The following is a 21,666-nucleotide window of genomic DNA, read 5'->3' on the forward strand; positions in this document are numbered from 1 at the left end:
AAAGGATTAAACCCTCTCTTGGGCTCAAAAGAGAGAAACTCATTGTATTCACACACAAACACACACACACACACACACACAAATACTTGTTGTTAAAAGCTGTGCTGGAGCTTCATGCTTTGGCACTGGGGGGGGGGGCTGAGAGCAGGCGGGAGCGGGGCTGGCGCGCATCCTGGCAGCGTGGCACGCCACCTGTGGGATCAGGGCACCCAAAGCTGGGGGGGGGTTAGCCACGATCAGGCGTGTAGCAAGGGAGGGGCGAAGGGGGCGGGCCGCCCCTACCTCCACTCTGGCGGGGGCAGCGCAGGAGCAGCACGCGGGAGCAGCACCCCCAGCCCCTGGCCCACCCCTCTCCTCCTCTGCCTGAGCAGGGAGAAGCAGGGCATGCTACGGAGCAGGTTGTCACCGGGCGGCGGCGGCCACCCGCGAGCAAGCCTCTCTGCGGCTTGCTCACGGTTTGCCAGCACTGCCCGGCAGCAACCCTCTCTGTAGCAAGTAGCATGCTCTGCTTCAGAGCGCGCCAGCCAAGCAGAGCAGCAGCACCAACCCAGACGAACTGCGCATGTGCGGACATGCGCAGTCCGGGCTTGTCCTGGCGCACGTGGCGTGACATTCAGGATGCATGCGTGCTGTGGAGCGACGCCCTGCCCCCAGGGGGTGCTGCCCTAGGCAGCCAAGCAGCACCCTTCACCACTGGCCACGATGGCACCCCACTGGGATCGCGCCGCCAGGGGCAGTGCGCTCTCCCCGCACTCCTCTTCCTTCGCCACTGGTTAAAAGACATCTGAAGGCTGCCCTGTTCAGGGAAGTTTCTAGTGTATGGTATTGTATGGTATTTTTGCTATTTCTTTGGTTGTAAGCTGCCAACAAGAGTGGCTGGGGCAACCCAGTCAGATGGGCAGCATATAAGTAATATATTATTAGTATTGTCGCCGTCATCAAGTGTTGCCAAACCAACAAGTTACGATATATCTTCAAGTCCTGTGTAAGGCGTCTATTTTATCACAAATGTTGTTGTTTAGTCGTTTAGTCGTGTCCGACTCTTCGTGACCCCATGGACCATAGCACCCCAGGCACTCCTGTCTTGCACTGCCTCCCGCAGTTTGGTCAAACTCATGTTCGTAGCTTCGAGAACACTGTCCAACCATCTTGTCCTCTGTCGTCCCCTTCTCCTAGTGCCCTCCATCTTTCCCAACATCAGGGTCTTTTCCAGGGAGTCTTCTCTTCTCATGAGGTGGCCAAAGTATTGGAGCCTCAGCTTCAGGATCTGTCCTTCCAGTGAGCACTCAGGGCTGATTTCCTTCAGAATGGATAGGTTTGATCTTCTTGCAGTCCATGGGACTCTCAAGAGTCTCCTCCAGCACCATAATTCAAAAGCACCAATTCTTCGGCGATCAGCCTTCTTTATGGTCCAGCTCTCACTTCCATACATCACTACTGGAAAAACCATAGCTTTAACTATACGGACCTTTGTCGGCAAGGTGATGTCCCTGCTTTTTAAGATGCTGTCTAGGTTTGTCATTGCTTTTCTCCCGAGAAGCAGGCGTCTTTTAATTTCGTGACTGCTGTCACCATCTGCAGTGATCAAGGAGCCCAAGAAAGTAAAATCTCCCACTGCCTCCATTTCTTCCCCTTCACAAATAGCTAGCACCAATGTCAATAGGGATTTCGGCAAATCTCAGAACAACAAGAAGAAAACAAGGGAGAAATCAAAGCGTGGCTGTGCCCTCACCCAAAAACAGTGCCAGCCCTACCATTCCAGAAGATGAAGATTTTTGCTGTGTGCCTTTGAGCCCCTAACAGTGACAGGACTCTTCTTGTATTGAACTTGCTGACCCTGGACTCTCCATATGGTCCTTCTGCAGCTGTTGCATAACTAAACACAAAACTCCTGTTTCCCCTATAATTTCTGCAACATCTGATGAAAGGCTGCACATGTAGCCTGCTCTACTTCAGAAGCAAAGCCTCACAAGTGGGCCACTGCTAGGGAGTTCATTCCTAAAGAGCCCCACAACCACCAGAAACCTCGCTCAAGGTCACGGGGAAATCTGTAATTTTGTGCCACTTCTACCACAATAAGAAACTTGAAGGAGGGAATAAAACTGAAACTTTGTTTTGAAAGAGGAGAGGAGAAGTTACATTAAAAAGTGTGCTAAGAACTAGCGTGGGTTTTGGATGCAATCAATCGCCCCATGTCTAAACATCTCACAAACAGTGTTGGTGCAGATTGCTTACCACACCACACTTCTGCGAAATCAGCAGCTGATTTCCCCCCTTTATTGCAAAAAAGAAACCAAAGCAAATACCTTAAACAAAGATTAATCACACTGCAACCGTAACAACCTAAAATTTCTTTCAAATCTTCAAAGAATCATAGAGTTGGAAGAGACCACAAGGGCCATCCAGTCCAACCCCCTGCCAAGCAGGAAACACCATCAAAGCATTCCTGACAGATGGTTGTCAAGCCTCCGCTTAAAGACCTCCAAAGAAAGAGACTCCACCACACTCCTTGGCAGCAAATTCCACTGCCGAACAGCTCTTACTGTCAGGAAGTTCTTCCTAATGTTTAGGTGGAAAGTTCTTTCTTGTAGCTTGAATCCATTGCTCCGTGTCCGCTTCTCTGGAGCAGCAGAAAACAACCTTTCACCCTCTTCTATACGACATCCTTTTATATATTTGAACATGGTTATCATATCACCCCTTAACCTTCTCTTCTCCAGGTTAAACATACCCAGCTCCCTAAGCTGTTCCTCATAAGGCATTGTTTCCAGGCCTTTGACCATTTTGGTTGCCCTCCTCTGGACACGTTCCAGCTTGTCAGTATCCTTCTTGAACTGTGGTGCCCAGAACTGGACACAGTATTCCAGGTGAGGTCTGATCAGAGCGGAATACAGTGGTACTATTACTTCCCTTGATCTAGATGCTGTACTCCTATTGATGCAGCCCAGAATTGCATTGGCTTTTTTAGCTGATGCATCACACTGTTGACTCATGTCAAGTTTGTGGTCTACCTTTTCTACCTTGTGATCTACCTTGTAGATCCTTTTCACATGTACTGCTCTCAAGCCAGGTGTCACCCATCCTGTATTTGTGCCTTTCATTTTTTTTGCCCAAGTGTAGTACTTTACATTTCTCTCTGTTAAAATTCATCTTGTTTGCTTTGGCCCAGTTGTTTAATCTGTTAAGGTCATTTTGAAGTGTGATCCTGTCCTCTGGAATATTAGCCACCCCTCCCAATTTGGTGTTATCTGCAAACTTGCTCAGGATGCCCTCAAGTCCATCATCCAAGTCATTGATAAAGATGTTGAATAAGACTGGGCCCAAGACAGAACCCTGTGGCACCCCACTAGTCACTTCTCTCCAGGATGAAGAGGAGCCATTGATGAGCACCCTTTGGGTTCGGTCAGTCAGCCAGTTACAAATCCACTGAATGGTAGCATTGTCTAGCCCACATTTTACCAGCTTCTTTACAAGAATATCATGGGGCACCTTGTCATAGTCACATAGTCCTTGTTCTTAAAAGATCCAATGTAAAAGAAATACATACAATCTTGACTCCTCTCCACCTATGTGTGACTTCAATCTTTCATTTTTATCTTGGTTGTTGTGTTCTCAGCCTTAATTTTCCTTTATGTCTCTTGTATCCATTTCTTCCTTCTCTTAACCCTGCAAACATCACTCATTGCGTATCAATATGTTTACCCCAGAACAATGTTTTTTATATACTTTTTTACACAATCCCATTCTTTTATTAATTTTTGATCTAATTGTCCTCTTAGCACTGCCGTTAATCTCGCCAAATCTATATACTCACAAAGTTCAATTTGCCATTCTTTAAATGATGGTTTATTTGGTCTATTAAAAGAAGTCTCTTCGTAAGGAATGGCCCTGGAATCTGGTGGTCCTTCCTTAGCACAGACTAGGGTTTCCTAAACTTGGATCTCCAGCCGTTTTTGGACTACTATTCCCATCATTCCTGACCACTGGCCCTACTAGCTAGGGATCATGGGAGTTGTAGTCCAACAACAGCTGGAAACCCTGCCATAGACCTTGGTTGGACTCCAGCCCCACCCACTGTGGCCGGTGAAAGAGAATGATGGGAGTTCTCATCGAGGCATCTGAAGGGCTTCACATTCCTTAGGCCTGCTACAGACACAGCAATCCCCTATCCAAAGCTTCCTTTCTTTCTGGGGCACGCGGACTCTCTGGAAGAACCTGAATGACTCTCGGATGCTTATCGACAATCTGAAGAAGTGTGCATGCACACGAAAGCTCATACCAAAATAAAAACTTAGTTGGTCTTTAAGGTGCTACTGAAGGAATTTTTTTATTTTACTTCGATCCAGACCAACACGGCTACCTACCTGTATCGACAACTGTGCATTGGTTTTATACTATGGCATGATCTGAAGGCACGTGAGGCTACCATGTTGCTGAAGCTAAACACATCTGGACTTGTTCAGTGCTTGGATGTGGAAGATCCACTGAAGCACCAGGTATACTAAATCAGGTTCCATGGTGGGATACAAACAAACACCTGTTATAGCACCTTAAAGACCAACTAAGTTTTTATTTTGGTATGAGCTTTCGTGTGCATGCACACTTCTTCAGATACACCTTGGTCTTGGGTGTATCTGAAGAAGTGTGCATGCACACGAAGCTCATACCAAAATAAAAACTTAGTTGGTCTTTAAGGTGCTACTGAAGGAATTTTTTGTATTTTGCTTCGATTCAGACCAACACGGCTACCTACCTGTAACTAAAACACCTGTTATGTTCACCCCTCACCTGTATCTAAGAATCCTAGAATCTCTAACTTGGTAAAGGTGCTAAGAGTTCTGTTAAGAAATCCCTAACCTCTCCTCCACATCCAAAATTTAATTCCCATTAAAGAGGGGCCGACTATTAAACAAAATTTCAAAGGATGGCTATGTTTCGGTTCATATGACTAAGAATTGGATAGGTTCACCTTCACAACACAAACTGAATTCCCCTGGCCCATCCCTAAAGCAGAAGGATCACTCTTTACAAACATTAAAAATCACCATGATTCAAGTTTATCTTTGTGTTATATATGTGGGTTTTTGTTATTTTTGTTTTTTGTTTTGTTTTGCAATTACCGCAAAGCTTAGAAGAGGGAGATGTATGCATGCCTCTTCTTGGTTAGAACAATACTTTTTGTTTTCTCCGAGAAAGAAAAATAACTGAAACAGTGTTGGCAAAAACAATAGATCATGTTTTATTATTTGGTTTTTAAAATAATTTGTAACAGAGAATCTACTCAATTGTATTTCATATCCTGAAGAAGAGATGGAGCACACATGGAAGTAACTAAGAGACAAGCTGTGTGGTTTTTATTGTATCCCAGCAAGTCCCCAGAATTTACATCCAAGGACACCAGAGCTTCTTATAATTGCATACTGCCAAGAAGATGAAGAATGGCAGGGTGTCTGTAGATGTTATTCTATTAAATAAGAAGAAACAAAGTTACATCTTTTCAGTCCTAGTTTAAGAGCTGAGCCATCTGGTCACTGAAACAGTATGATTTTAATGTTGTGTGCAAGCCATACATTTAAAGAACGTTTTCACCTCCAAATAATCATGGGGACTGCAGTTTACTAATCACAGAGCTACAGTTCTCAATAAACTACAGTTCCCAGTATTCTTTTTTTGAGGGGTTGGGGGGTTGGGGAGGTGCTGTAAATGTCCACAGCCCAAGATTTGCTGCCCAGTTAAGCAGACATATATATTAATACAAAAACAAAAACAAATGGAACTGTTTCTATGCATAATTGCCCTGGGATTCTACCATTGGCTGGTTTGGGGAACCAAATGTGTTTGTTTTTAAAGACACACAATAGAGCAGTTGCGCCATATCAAACCTGTCTATTGTCATAGGAGAAACCGAGAAATTTAAAGAGAAATCTAGAACAGTATGTCGATAGGGTGCAAGAATAATGAAAGAGGCTGTACTGTTTCATGGAATCATAGAATTGTAGAGTTGGAAGGGACCCCAAGGGTAATCTAGTCCAACCCCCTGCAATGCAGGTGTCTCAACTAAAGCATCCATGCCAGATGGCCATCCAACCTCTGCTTAGAAACCTCCAAGGAAGGAGAATCCACAACCTCCAAAGAGAGACAATTCTACTGTTGAGCAGCTCTTGCTGTCAGAAAGTTCTTCCTGATTGTTATGTACTGAGCTGAATCCTAGAACAATAGGATTCAGAATCAGCGGGAGCTACCCAATCCAACTCCAGGTGGAAGTGAATCCTCAACCTGATTGGCCTGCTGGAGCAGCCAATCAGGCGGCTGGCAGAAGTGAATCTGCTACCTGATTGGCCTGTAGGAGCAGCCAATCAGGCTGCAGGCAGAAGTCAATCCACAATATAATTGGCCCACAGGTGTAGCCCTGAAGTAGCCAATCACGCAAGGCCCATTGTGTAAATAATGTATATAAGCAGATGGTTTGGGGAAAAGAGCCATTCGTCTTCTCTTCTCCTCCTTGATGACTATGAGCTGAATAAAGAGCATGAAATTCACTCTTGACTCCGAGTATATTTCACTGGCGACGAGGATGGGATCCTGCTGAGCTGACCGCCACCACGCACTGCACCGCAGCACCGCCACCTGCTGCACCGCTGCATCGCACCGTGCATCCAGGCTTCAGCTCCAGGACCCAAGGAACCCAGAATGGCAACCGACAGCAGCTTCTCGCCATTCAAACCAGCATCAGGAGACTGGGAAGGGTACGCCGCCCGTTTCAACTTCCTCCTGCAAGCGAAAGAAGTCACCAACGATGCCATGAAGAGGGCAACATTCTTCAGCGTCTGTGGAGAGGAGACGTTTGAAATCGCCCGGGCTCTCCTTGCACCTAGAGATGTCGCTACCGTCTCTTACAAAACAATAATGGAACGGCTGAAGGAGCACTTCTCACCACAGCCCTCGGTGGTAGCTTGCCGAAATGCCTTCTACGCAAAGCGGCAAGCCCCGGGGGAAACCATAACTGGGTTTGTGACCTCCCTCCGCCAAGCCGCCCGGTTATGCAACTTCTCAGAATTGGAGAACATGCTTCGTGACCGCCTCGTCGGTGGCCTGAGGGACGAGATGTTGCAACGACGCCTCTACGCCAAAAAAGACCTCACGTTCCAGATTGCTCTGGAGGAAGCCCTGGCAACCGAAGCCGCCGAGAGGTCAACGCAAGAGGCACGACCGGCCCCGCCATCCCAACCGAGGGTCTACCACGAAGACCTCACCGACGAATCCGAATCTGACAGGGAGGAAGTACACCGAGTACAGCGGCGCACTCAAGCAGCACACACACCACAGCAGCCTCGACGAGAAGGAGGGAACTGTGCAAGCTGCGGGGAGAACCACGAGAGGAGGACCTGTCGTTTCCGCAACGCAGAGTGCAGGCAGTGCAGAAAATTGGGACACATCGCCCGGGTGTGTCGGGCTCGACTCACCCGTCGACAAGCATCAGATGACCGACCCAGGAGCCCCAGGTCACACGGCACCATGCACCAAGGCAACTCGACGGAGATCACGGACTACCAGGTATTCCAGTTGCCCCATCCCAGCACAGAGAAAATTTATATAGAGGTACAGATAGAGGGAGCCCCATGCCGCATGGAGCTGGACACGGGTTCAACTCTATCCATAATCTCGGCCCGAACATTAAGGGAACTGTGCCCTAATGGGGGTCCCAAACTAAGGCCGGCCCCATTCACCCTCCGGGACTTCCAGAAACGTAAGGTCCCTACTATGGGGGTGGGGACCTTCAGGGTGCAATATCGAGGGCGAAAGCAACAATTGGACTTGCTGGTAGTTAAGGGCCCCTACGTTAGCTTACTGGGACTGGCATGGTTTGGACCTCTGGGGCTAGCCGTTACCGGGGTGAACCGCACTAGCTTACAAGTGGACGTGGACGCCATATGCAAAGAGTTTCCAGGGGTTTTCGATGGGGCATTGGGACGATATACAGGACCCCCCATTGCCCTACAGCTAGACCCCGCTGTACGACCCATCAGGCACAAGGCCCGCCGGGTCCCGTTCGCCCTGAAACCCCGCATAGACGAGGAATTGGACCGGCTCGTGGAGCAAGGAGTGCTGGAGCCGGTGCCCAACGCCCCCTGGGAAACTCCAATTGTCACACCCGTCAAGCCTAACGGTTCGGTCCGCATCTGTGCAGACTACAAATGCACCATAAACAAGGCTCTCACGGCCCATGCATACCCAGTGCCAGTGGTCAGCCATGTCCTCGCCACCCTGGCTGGGTCAAAAATCTTTGGCAAACTGGACTTGGCCCAAGCGTATCAACAGTTGCCTGTGGACGAAGCCACAGCAGAGGCTCAGACGATTGTGACGCACAGAGGGGCATTCAGAGTTAAGCGGCTGCAATTTGGCGTTAGCGTGGCACCAGGCATATTCCAGAATCTAATGGACTCTCTCCTTAAAGGGATTCCTGGCGTCACCCCCTTCTTCGATGATGTACTGATCGCCGGGCCCACACCAGAGGAATTTGAGGACCGCCTCCGCTCCGTCCTGCACCGTTTCCAGACGGCGGGCCTCAAGGTGAAGCGGGAAAAGTGTTTACTGGGAGTGCCGCAGGTGGACTTTCTGGGATTTAAGGTGGACGCAGAAGGGGTCCATCCAACCGGTGACAAGGTACGGGCCATTTGTGAGGCCCCAGCGCCCAAGAGCAAGCCCGAACTTCAGTCATTCTTGGGACTATTGAACTTTTACCATGCCTTCCTTCCCCATAAGGCAGCGGTAGCGGAGCCCCTACACAGACTCCTAGATAAAAGGGCCCCTTGGGTGTGGGGCCAGCAACAAAGGGCCGCATTCCAGGCAGTCAAGGACTTGCTCGTCTCGAACTCGGTCTTAGCACACTTCGACGAGAGGCTGCCAGTGGTGCTGGCATGCGACGCCTCTCCCTATGGCATCGGCGCTGTCCTGGGACACCAACTCCCGGATGGAAGAGAGGTGCCGGTGGCATACTTCTCCCAGACGCTTGCTGCAGCCGAACGAAACTACTCACAGATTGACAAGGAGGGTCTGGCAATCGTGAAGGGCGTAAAAAAATTCCATGATTTCTTGTACGGGCGGCCCTTTACCATAGTGACTGACCACAAGCCGTTGCTTGGCCTGTTTGCCCCAGAGAAGCAGACCCCCCAAGTGTTGTCTCCACGTGTCCTCAGGTGGTCAATTTTCCTTGCCGGCTACCAGTATGCACTAATCCACCGTCCTGGGAAGGCGATGGGCCACGCAGACGCCCTCAGCAGGCTACCACTACCAGAAACAGGCCCCGACCCAGCGCCTGCGCAAGAGGTTATGACCCTGGAGCTGCTTCCCGACCGACCCATTCAGGCACAAGAAGTTGCGCACCATTCCACAAAAGATAGGGTCATCTCCCGGGTCCTGGACTGGGTGTGGCGAGGATGGCCCAGCAGCAGCCCCGGGCCAGAATTCGCTGGCTACACAAACCGCAAACATGAACTGTCGGCCCACAAGGGGTGCCTGTTATGGGGAAGCAGGGTTGTTGTTCCCCAGCCCCTCCGCAAAAGGGTCCTCACAGCCCTACACGAGACACACCCAGGGGTAGTGAGGATGAAGGCCCTTGCCAGGAGTTATGTGTGGTGGCCGGGGATTGACAGAGAGATAGAGGCCTGGGTCCAACACTGCCAGACCTGCCAAGAATCCCGCCCGGATCCCCCAAGGGCCCCAGTCCAGCCCTGGGAGTCCACCCGACATCCATGGTCACGCTTGCACGTGGACTTCGCTGGCCCCTTCCCGGGAAAAACATTCTTCATAGTGGTGGATTCCTACACCAAATGGCTGGAGGTCGCACTGGTACCATCCACTTCTACGGCGGCAGCCATCCGGGTACTACGTAAGCTGTTTGCGACCCACGGGCTCCCTGACACCCTCGTCTCGGACAATGGAACCGCATTCACGTCAGAGGAGTTCCAGACCTTCACAGCGCAGAACGCCATCCGCCACATCCGCTCAGCACCATTCCACCCTGCCACCAATGGCCAAGCGGAGCGCATGGTGCGGACCACCAAGGACAGCCTCCGCCGCATGACACAAGGGGACTGGGAATACCGCCTTGCCGCATTTCTTCTACCACAGCACAGCACCCCAAGCACAACGACGGGCCGGAGCCCAGCTGAATTACTAATGGGCCGGCGCCTTGCAACTAGACTGGACCGACTTCACCCTGACAGAGCTCAGGATGAGGTAGTGGTGGGGAAAGGCAGGAACCCCCGGACATTTGTGGCCCAGGACCCAGTGTATGTATACGGCGACGATTCCCAGGAGGAACCCGGGAGGAGAGCGGGACAGAGGGGTCCCAAGGGGACAGCAGGGCAGTGAGGCCTGTAGAGCGAGAGGGGTGGGCAGGGGAAGCAGAAGCAGTAGGCACAGAGGGGCGCCCCGAGGCTGGAAGGACACCGGAACCAGAGCTACAACCTAGTGGTTCAGTGGCGCCAGACCAGACAGCCCTGGCACAGCCAGCAGCCTCGGAACACGAGCCAGAACCAGAACCCCTGACCAAGGAACACCCCAGGCCACAACGCACACGGAGGCGGCCAGCAGACCTTGGGGACTACGAATGCAACTTCCCGGGCAGGACTGGAACTTAGAGGGGAGGGGTGTTATGTACTGAGCTGAATCCTAGAACAATAGGATTCAGAATCAGCGGGAGCTACCCAATCCAACTCCAGGTGGAAGTGAATCCTCAACCTGATTGGCCTGCTGGAGCAGCCAATCAGGCGGCTGGCAGAAGTGAATCTGCTACCTGATTGGCCTGTAGGAGCAGCCAATCAGGCTGCAGGCAGAAGTCAATCCACAATATAATTGGCCCACAGGTGTAGCCCTGAAGTAGCCAATCACGCAAGGCCCATTGTGTAAATAATGTATATAAGCAGATGGTTTGGGGAAAAGAGCCATTTGTCTTCTCTTCTCCTCCTTGATGACTATGAGCTGAATAAAGAGCATGAAATTCACTCTTGACTCCGAGTATATTTCACTGATGTTGGGTCAGAACCTCCTTTCTTGCAACCTGAAGTCCTTGGTTTGAATCCTACCCTCCAGATCAGGAGAAAACAAGCTTGTTCCACCTTCCATGTAACAGTCCTTAAGATATTTGAAGATGGCTCTCCTATCTCCTCTCAGTCTCCTCTTTTCCAAGCTAAACATATGCAGTTCCTTCAGCCTTTTTTATTTCACAAATAAAAAACCGCAAAGCATCTTAAAACTTGTTTCCTGGGAAAAATTCTGAAATCTCTCACCCGATTCTGCCCCCCAAACAGATTGCTGTTTCTTGGCACAACTGAGCCTTCCCCAAGCTGGTGTCCTCCAGATGTTTTAGACTACAACTTCCATCAGCCCCAGCCAACAGAATTATGGAACAGGTCGGGGAACAGTGGCATAAACAAACACGTGTCGCTTTCCTCCACATCAGCAGATAGCGTTCCAAGGCTTTAAACGCACCAGGCATTTAAAGCACCACTGTGATGATGAAAGTGATGGCTTTCCCCAAAGAACCTTGGGGACTGTAGTTTGCTAAGAGTGCTTAGAGTTCTTAGGAGACCCCTCATTCTCTTCCTTGGGGAGCTCTGGGAATAGTGGTTTCTGTAAGGGAAATAATATACAGATACCACACAACACTTAGGGTCCAAAAAAGGTTTTCTATTAGGAGGCTTTGCTTAAGCCTTTTTGCAGCATGGGGGTGATTCTGGAGGGGGGAGGTGACAGCACCTAGAGATGCTGCAGGCTGGATGGGGAGGCAGCATGGGCTGCATACAACCTATGGGCTACTAGTTCCCTGCCCCCCCAGCTCTAAACGGTGCCCCCACTAACCACAACCCCCTAACAGAGGTCAGCTCCCACCAGGCATGCAATGGAGAGCACAGACATCTTTGTTGGTAAGCTCTGAACGCTCCTATTGGCACCAAACTCTCCCGACTCACTCTTCCTTCCAGGATCAAAGCCAGTGGACAAAGCAGAAAGAAAGAAAACTATATGGCAGCAACAGCTCGAATATTACTGCTTCTCTTGGATAAACAAGCATTATATTGATGATGTCATTACTTCCACCAACGTAGACATCGGAGGAGTTGGGGTGGCGTGGGGCACGCAGGATGGCAAAAGAACCTGGGTGATGTCATCCTCTCTCAATTCCTCATTCAGCTGGTTCGCGATCACATGCACTTGCAGCTGTTAGCCATTGCGCTTCACACAATCCTCATGTTTCTCCTGCCCTGCTCCAGCAACTAGGCAGACATCCAATACTAACAGGCCAAAGGTGCCCCACAAAGACAGCATCATGCAACCCACAAGCAAGGCCTATGGCAGAACCAGTTCCAGAGCAGGGCTGTCACGGTTTCCTCCTGTGCGTTTCAAAAAGGTGCAAGTCAGATGAGGACATTAGCGGAAACAGCAAGACTTAGCATGGAAGTTCAGTAGTGATGAAGTAGGTTTGCCATACGCCCAGAATTTCCCCAATTCAAACGACAAAATTAGTGCAAGAACAGAACAGAACGGGGAGGAAGCTGGCGACCCAATTCCTGCGCAATGCTGTTAGAACCCATTCTGCACTTCACTTCCTGTTCAATAAAAGCCACCTCCCTTTTTCCACTGGTTAGCACAGCCTTCCCAAATCATGACACCCTCCAGATGTTGCAAATTATAATCCCCATCATCCCTAAGCATTGGCCATACTGGGCGAGGCTGATGGGAGCTTCAATTCGACAACATCTAGAGCAGTGTTTCCCAACCTTGTGCCTCCAGCTGTTTTCGGACTACAATTCCCATCATTCCTGACCACTGGTCTTGCTAGCTAGGGATGATGGGAGTTGTAGTCCCAAAACATCTGGAGGCACAAGGTTGGGAAACACTGATCTAGAGCAGGCATCCCCAAACTGCAGCCCTCCAGATGTTTTGGCCTACAACTCCCATGATCCCTAGCTAACAGTACCATTGGTCAGGGAAGATAGGAATTGTAGTCCAAAACATCTGGAGGGCCAAAGTTTGGGGATGCCTGATCTAGAGGCTGGTATAGCAGATATCTTCACGATGCAGCAACAGGAGAAGTGGGTTCACTATACAGTGGTACCTTGGTTTATGAACACAATTGGTTCCTGAAGTCTGTTCATAAACTGAAGCGTTCATAAACTGAAGCGAACTTTCCCACTGGAAGTAATGGAAAGTGGATTAATCCATTCCAGACGGGTCTGCGGAGTACTCAACCTGAAGCGTACTTAACCCCAAGCATGGGTGTAATTGGTTCCGGAAGTCTGTTCATAAACTGAAGCATTCATAAACTGAAGCGAACTTTCCCATTGAAAGTAATGGAAAGTGAATTAATCCGTTCCAGATGGGTCCGCGGCGTTCGTAAACCGAAAATTCATAAACCGAGGTGTTCATAAACCGAGGTTCCACTGTACAACAGTGATGGCCAAACTTGGCCCTCCAGCTGTTTTTGGGACTACATAACACCAGCGCAGAACATCTGCATCTTGCCCATAAGAGAGATCAGGAGATTCCTCCTGTTCTATTCCTTTATTGCTCAGATGTTCACATAAATAGAAAGGGGGAGGCAGGTGAAGAACACCTCTGAGCCTACTCCAGATGTGCATTTATACCCATCCACACCCATTCTCCAGTGGGAAACATCAAGAGAGGACTTGCTAAGGCAGGCCAGTGAACCATCTAGCCCAGCATCCTGTTCTCACAGTGATCAATCAGATGCCTCTGGGTAGAGGTATATCTAGGCTCCCTTGAACCCTCAGCAAGGGCTTTACTGGGCCCTTCAAAGCTGGGAGGGACCATGGACCAGTCTGCTTCTTGATGCCTTTCCTGCTCTGCCACTGCAGCCATCGGGGTCAGATCAGCTCTGCTCCACCTTCCTTCCTTCCTTCCTTCCTTCCTTCCTTCCTTCCTTCCTTCCTTCCTTCCTTCCTTCCTTCCTTCCTTCCTTCCTTCCTCCTCCTCTGGCCCATCTGTCCGAGTGCACAGGTGGATGGGCTCCTAACCCCACGCCTAGCTACGCCCTGCTTTTGGGAAGTCTGCAAGCAGGATCTGAGTGCAACAACAGCACTCTCCTTTCTTGTGACTTCCAGCAACTGGTATTCAGAGGAAGGAGGCCAAAGACGCCAAGTCCAGCCGGACTGGCCCCTGGCACACATGGGGTCCTCTACCACCAGCTGTCCCGTGGGGAGGATACCAAATCCCTTTTTATATATGTGGAAACTATTTTTTCCGTGGCTTTAAAGAATGCATTTTGAAGTTACTCAGCCTGCCTTAAAAGGATCGGTATCCTGAAAGGAGAGATATAAATAACTCGGATTAATTCCTCCTTCTTTGAACTCTTCTGAACACCATTCCCCAGGAACACCAGTTTGGGAATTTCAAAACCAGGTCCAAATTTGGGGCATCGGCAGCTTTCAGCTCCTTTGCATCTTTTACAACCTCCTCTACTTTTCCTTTTTTAAAAAAATTCGATTAATTACAGCGCTGTACTGTCTCGACAGGCACCTTCGCAGGCACCTTCTACTTGGAGACCAACCCTGGAAGTTGAGCCTGGAGCCACCCATACCTATGCCATCTTGGATGCTGTCCTAATGAACCACAGTGGGCTACTTCACTACTGGGCTTTAAGGCTGAGAACCATCGGATTCTACCTTATACAAAGTCAGCCCATCAGTCTAGCTCAGGATCAAAGAATCCTGGGAGCTGCCAAGAGTGCATCTGCAGCAGCACATCCAGATGCCTCCATTTGCCCCAGCTGCAACAAAACATCTCTCTTCCGTTTCGGTCTCGACAGCCACAGCAGGCGCCGTAACCTTCCAACACTTCGACTTCACTCCTCCTTTGTCTACTGAAACAGGATAGCTCAGCTGGTTGGAGCCAAGGTTGCAAGTCTGATCCCCATATGGAATGCCAGCATGGACTAGATGATTGTCAGGGTCCCTTCCAACTCTAGAATTCAATGGTTCTATGAAAAAGATGAATGCCAACTGCTTCTCTCCTGCCTACTATCGCTGGATGGTTACAGCATTGGGAGGCTTTTGGATCTTGCCTCCTTTTTAGTCTAGAAGACCAAGGCCCCATCTGCTCCATCATCCCCCTTTAAAGAGTCATGGCTTCCCTAAAGATTCCTGGGTGCTGAGATTTATTAGGAGACCCAGATTCCCCTCCCAGAGCTACAATTCCCAGAGTTCTCTGGGAAGAGAATAGTGGTCTCCTAACAATTCATCTTAACAATGAATCCAAAGATTAACTGGGTGGAAACACAACTGTTTAAAGTGGCATGGTACTGTTTTAAATGTCTAGTGCAGATGGCCCTTAGTTACAGGATTCTCTGAAGCTTGCCTTTACATCGAGGAGGCTACCTCAGGGCTACCCAGCTATGTGACCACTGGTGTTGTGGTCAGCTCTGAAGTACAGTACAGTATAGGCAATTTTTTTTTGTGACAGCCCCCATAGCTAGTATCAATTATACAACAAGCGTAACCGGCTGCTATAATCAAACACTAATTTATAAACATATAACGCAGAATAACAAATTTATAAACGTATAACGCAGAACAACTTAACCAACACAACCATAAACGTCATATCACTCGTGATTCAATCCAACATCAGTTCAAGGTATTCAGTCATATGTTGTAGTTCATATTTTGGGAATCCATATGACATATAAATTGGTTCAAATGCACCGCTACCAGGAATATATAGTTTGGAATATACTGCGTCTGACGATGTCAGTTAACGGTTATTCCACAGAATGGATTGTCCAAGCGCGGTGACAAGTATAGGTGGCAGCGGAGCATCCCAGTGAAGACAAGACGTATATATGAAGGTGGCAAGGGAGTATCCAAAAGCAAAAAGTATCCAAAAGCAAAAGACAAGGTTACCCAGGTTATGTGCCTTGTTTCGTCAAAGTTGGCTTCTTCAGTGAGCGAATTGCTTCCCACGATAAAGCACTAGCTGGAAAACTCCAGGTAAAGTAACGCCTCCAAGAAAAGCAGGCAGCTGTGTTGATCCATTGCATAGTCACTCACATCAAAGAACAGCAACACATAGCATAGTACCCAATTTATTAGGATAAGCTGACAGTCCTGGAATAGTATAAAATTTGTTGCGCTGTGCAACAGCACAGGATTGTTGGCTGGGTTGTGAGAAGAGAGGGACTTTTTTCCACTTATGGTGGGAATGTCCCCTGGTTTCATCATTTTGGTCTGATTTCTATCAGGAAATACCTAATATAATCAAACCAAGTCTATCCTCAAGTCTCTCCTTTGCTGAACATGTGGGATGATCAAATGCAAGTTTCTCATTCTAAAGAACTTCTGGCAGGGTTCTGCCAGCTGCAGCTAGGATTTCCATAGCTCAACAATGGAAAACACTACAAAATGTGCACCTTTCTTTATGGTTCAGAAACTTGTGGGCTTTGGCTTATGGCAGGAAAAAAAACCAAAACCATAAGCTGCAGGTCTGCAAAGGGATGGAAATCCCAGAATGTTTATATGCTATCCAGCAGGACTTTATTTCCTGTTTTGCCTTCAGATGTACAAGACTCACTATCTGTACCATCTTAGGAAATATGCCTTTCTTGAGTTATTCTTGAGTTATTCTTGAGTTATGCCTTTCTTGAGTTATTCTTTATACCTATGGTACTAGACGTCCTGCGCTCCTAATGTAATTTAATTTTCCAGTAGTGTTTATTTGTATTTGTTGCTATATGTCAACAAATAAACATGGTTGCATTACGTTGACAGATTTTTAATTGCGCAAACCCAAATTTCCACTATGCACTCCTGCAAAATAGTGACAGTCTGGAGGCAGAATTGTTGTGCTACCGGTATGTAAAGATGCTTGTAAGTCCCCCTAGTGTTAAAACGACACCTGTGCACTTCACCTGTGCACTCTCCTCCAAGCTCACCTACCGGTTACCCACAGTTGATTTAATAGACAGGTGGGCTAAGAAACCTCTCCCCTACTCTCCAAGATACACATTGGTGGAACCAGTCATATGCTCAAGTGCCATGATGTCACCCAGTTAATATCACCCCCTTTCCCCTTTTCGGGGATAAGTTAACCAATGATCTCATGCATAGCTGTGGGGTGGCTCAGCCTTGCCATTTGGGTGGTTTGATCTTTAAAATTCAAAAAATGTGTGGGTTTTGCTTATAAAACAAGTATGGTCAAAGGACTAAGTAATTTGCTCACCAGGTGAGGGACTCCCTGGGTAAATGAGTACAGCTATCCATTTGCAATGAGTAAATCCATAAACAATGAGTTATATTCCACTTGGCCAAGCCAAGAAAAGAATAGATCTTCTTTTGAAGTAAATAGTTGCTGCTTCTTTTTTGCATTTTCACTTTATAACAATTGTCAACTTCAGATTGTTCCTATAGCCTTGTCACCTCCCAGTTCCCCCCTTTTTTGGAATATTGCTCATTGCTTTTATTAAAGTTTTCTGCACGTTCCTGTGTTTTGTATTGTAAAGAACTATCCTACCTGTCGTTTTACTTGGTTGCATGGTGGCACCTATACGCTGAAACAGAACTAACCTTTGTTTGAATTCTACATTGTTATGTTGTTCAGACATTTTTAGGGATGTGCTGGGAGGCTGGGCTAATTTGGCATTAGAAGCACACTTGAACTGGAGAAAGTGGGGAGCCTAACCAGGCCAGAAGCACCCACACAACCACTTGACCCGCCTTTTTCTTCATGCACTGCTACTTCCCTCTGAGTTACTAAACTGGGTCCATATTTTCTCCTATGCGCATGTGCTTGTAATGCGCTTTCCTCCTTGCCCATGTGGCTCCCACCCCTCTCTCCCTTCCTTCCATGCCAGTGGATGTATTTGAACCACAGTGGTGCGCATGTCCCTGAGCTTCCTCTTTTGGTCAGTGCATCGGAACACCCACCCACCTCTCCCTATATTTAGGGCTTGCATGCTGGACCTTGCTATGCTGTCGTCTGTCGTTGGGACAGGGGCACGACAGGGGAACTTTCCCCAGTTGGCTGATTGGCTGGTGCCATTTGGGTTTCACCTGCCATGTAGCAAATTGTCACAACTTGTAAGGTTGCGGATAGGCTCTGGTTCAGGTGATAGGGGTGGCAGAGCACTCTAGCCAACCCTATGTGATGGGTATTCCGTTAAAGGAATCCAGGGACTCTTTGGTTGGTCAACCCTGAGAGGGGTTGTGCCCTGAGCCTGAGTTCAGGGGGACATCTGGCTGGTGGACTGACTTGACCCCACTTTCCACTGTGACGGGTGTTCACCCAAGGCTGACCTATGGTGTCCCCTGGGTCAGCGTTACCTGCAACAGTGCAGGGAGCTAGTCAAACCAGAGCCTATGCAACCACTCACTTGATTGTAATCAATAAAGTTGTGGCCTAAATTCTGCCAAAACCAAAACCAAAAATTAGAGTCTTATCTGAATTTATTTAGGGGGTGGTTAAAGGGTCTACACACGCAACAAGTCCCACTGAATTCCTAAAAAAATAAACATGCAAAGAATCACTCATACTGTACGATTCCTTTCAAAGAGTTAACAACTATTTTAAAGACCCAGTTCCACTAAGAACTAAGTTAGACTTCCTGAAACTAATCTACCTAATGTAGACGTGCCTGTTAATTTTAATGGGTCTACTCTGAGTATAATTGTTGGTTTGGGCTCAGGATTTCCTTCTCTCCCATGCCATGTGGTTATATCTGGTACCAGAAAGTCATTACAAATCAGGTCACTTATTATTTAGCTGCTGCGGAAAGAAATAATCAGGCAAAGTCTACCCCCCCCCCAAAAAAATACATCCAGTAAAAAACATACAACACCCCTAGAGTTGGGAGTTTTTTTTATAAAAAAAATTACTCTTTGCGGATCAAACTCATGTTTATTGTGAAACACAGCCTACTTTTGAGGGTAGCTAGGAGTTTCCTGGATATGATTCATAGCTTTTAACCGAAGTGCTGCATTGCATCTTTCGGGACAAGGGCTCCAAGAGAACAACGGAAAAGGCATTATTTAAGAACTGGGTAACACAGCAAACCAGTCCCTTAGCAAGAAGCAATTTGGAGTTCCCCTTCGTAAGGAATTTTCCAATGATGGAAAATACCAAGGGAGTAATAGACACTTATGTCAGCACATCTTACCAGTGAGGTACCCACCCAGACAGGGGCAGCTCCTAGATGTTGTGCTGCTTGAGGCAAAATGCCTTTCTGCTGCCTCCTGCCACCGCTGCCCCCTCCTCCATCGCCACAAACTTGCCCTGCCAAAGCCATGCCACCGCCGCCACCGCCCACAGCGAAGGAGGAGGAGGAGGAAGAGGCAGTGAGCAGTGTTCTCCTCAGGCCCAGATCTGCCCCCTGAGGCAACTGCCTCAACTCGCCTCATGGGTGGGCCGGCGCTACATGGCCCAGTGATGGGCCATGAAAATGGGCGGTTAAGAACTCTGCAGGGACTTAGCTGAGATGGCAAAATCGATATGTTTAAATCAGAGAAAAGTCACAGTAAACATTTGTTAAAGATTGGAAAAAATTCCATTTTTGTGTGTGAAAAAAATGGAAATAATGATATCTGAATTCGAGGATTGGATATAATACTTGTTTATAGAAAGAGCCTTTGTTGGGTGTTGTATTGGATTGGACGAAGTGAATTTATACGTATATATATATATATATATATATATATATATATATATAGTGGACAGATGAAGAATCAGAAGTTCTTTGTTTTTTGAATCTTATTTTGCTATCTTTAGCTTTTAACCTCTTTTCTACTCTTTTAAAAAAATTTCTTTCTTTTTCTATTTTCCACCACTGGCTTTATCAGCTTCTCAGGGTTTTTTTTGATAAATAGTTTCTGAAGCTATCTTTGGTCTTCTCTTGAAATGATAGGAGGGGACACACACCATCAATGCTAATTACTTAAGCAATGTGTTAGCAAGGACAGAAGCAAATGTTGACAGTTTGAATGCTAGGAAATGCAGGAATCATTATTCTAAAGTTTTTTCCACATAGGTACCCACGTAGGGAGAATCTGAGAAGCACAATATTAGGGTAGGATTGATTGGGTCTCGTTTTTACAAAGTAAGCCAGCCCAATATATCATCTCCATAAAATATCTCATTAGGAAATGCATAAAATGATCTGTAAGGTCTAAACAGCAGTTCCTATTTTGTAAGCAGCTGGAAAGAGGCTTAACTGCTGTTTGAAGGCATTACCACTTTGGGAAGGAAGTCCGCACACATTTCTCTGATAAAATAAGCTTAACTACAAGGGATCACAGACCCAGCACTTGTGCAAATTAAAACCCTCAAACATCATACATAGCAGATCTAGGCCGACCACCTTTAAAGCAATTTTACTCCAGAACAATGCCTCCAAATTCTTTGTGCTCTGCAAGAAAGTTGTTTCGAAGCCAGTGACATAAATCTAAAAGTCACAATCAACTTGGCAAAGATGAATTTCTCTCCAATAGTTTGGACTCCGTCCCTAGTAAGCCTACTTAGGCTTGCGACACTCACTGTATCCAACGTGGAATGCTTTTCTGACTACTGTTCTTAATACTATGCTACAATTAGATGTGGCTTGCCTTAAATTCTCCACATATTCACAGTGATGCAATAAGCAATCCCCACAATTGTAAATGTTTCCTGCCCTGCCTCTTAGCCTAAAGCCATTTCTGCCTATGCGGTATCCGAGGTCTGCTTGCAAGCCACCTAACATTTCCTCAAAAGTAAATCCCAAAGTAGGGATGTAATAAGAGTGCAGCTTCAAAGCAGTAAAACAGGCAAGACCCCCCCCCCTTTTTAGCATTGCATATTCATTGTGCAGCAATTAAACGAAAAACAGAACAGTGGGTGTGAAAGGCAAAAGACATATATGTGTGTCTTACCAGTTTGCTTTGCTTATCCATGGGTTGAACAAAAGGCTGGTCAGCTCTATTTTCTCTTTCTGGTGGTCTCCGAAAGCTTTCCCTCTCCTTGTGCAAGATGCAGCCACCCTGCCTCTGGCTCGCGTTGTTTTGCCCAGTGTATCGTTTGCGTTCGAGATGAACTCAGGGTGCCAGCTGTCCCCGAAGGACAATGGTTCAATGGGAAGATGTCTTTCAAACAAAGGAGCTGCTTGCAGGGTTGATTCACTCGCTCTCCCCAGACCCACACCACACACAACCTTTCCCTGAAATGACTCCGTGGAAAAAAGTCTCATCACTTCCCACCCACCCACCACAGAGACCGACTTTTAAAAGCATAAGCTGGCTAGGCAAGTTGAATGAGTTTGACCACCACCAGCAGCAACAGCCCATTCAAGGGAGGGTCTCCTATCCAGAGGTAACAATGCATAGCTAGCCGGATTCCACTGGAATAGTTTCACGGGATGACCTTTGGTAGAATTGCTCAAAGCCTTTTTTTTTTTTTTTTGTAAAAATGTCCTCAACTTATCAACAGCCCAGACTGAAAAATGCAAAGACTGCTTTACAGCAGACCCTCCCTGTTGGGAACCAAAAGTACCTGAACAGCACGATCCTATGCATGTTGACTCAGGCTACGCACACGCCATACATTTAGAGCATCCCCTCCCTGCAAAAAACAACAACCATAAAACACTGGGGAACTGTAGCACAGTGAGGGGTAAACTACAGTTCCCAC

The 21,666-nt window shown here is 47.7% G+C and overlaps 1 protein-coding gene across 4 annotated transcripts in view; it reads right to left on the bottom strand.

Moving 5' to 3' along the window:
* The window catches only part of ENPP2 (ectonucleotide pyrophosphatase/phosphodiesterase 2), an 88,263-nt gene extending 67,044 nt beyond the window's left edge, over nucleotides 1-21,219 (bottom strand). For 2 of the 4 annotated variants that reach the window (XM_088675867.1, XM_035124965.3), the window contains exon 1: nucleotides 20,913-21,219. In XM_088675867.1, the coding sequence (XP_088531993.1) occupies nucleotides 20,913-20,933 (21 nt within the window). In that variant the 5' untranslated portion in view covers nucleotides 20,934-21,219. The remainder of the gene's footprint in view (nucleotides 1-20,912) is intronic. The other 2 variants (XM_088675869.1, XM_035124969.3) reach the window with 2 other exon arrangements.
* Between the last annotated feature and the right edge of the window lie 447 nt (nucleotides 21,220-21,666).

Source organism: Zootoca vivipara, chromosome 8 (assembly GCF_965207765.1).
Source record: "Zootoca vivipara chromosome 8, rZooViv2.hap1.1, whole genome shotgun sequence".
Classification (NCBI taxonomy): domain Eukaryota; kingdom Metazoa; phylum Chordata; class Lepidosauria; order Squamata; family Lacertidae; genus Zootoca; species Zootoca vivipara.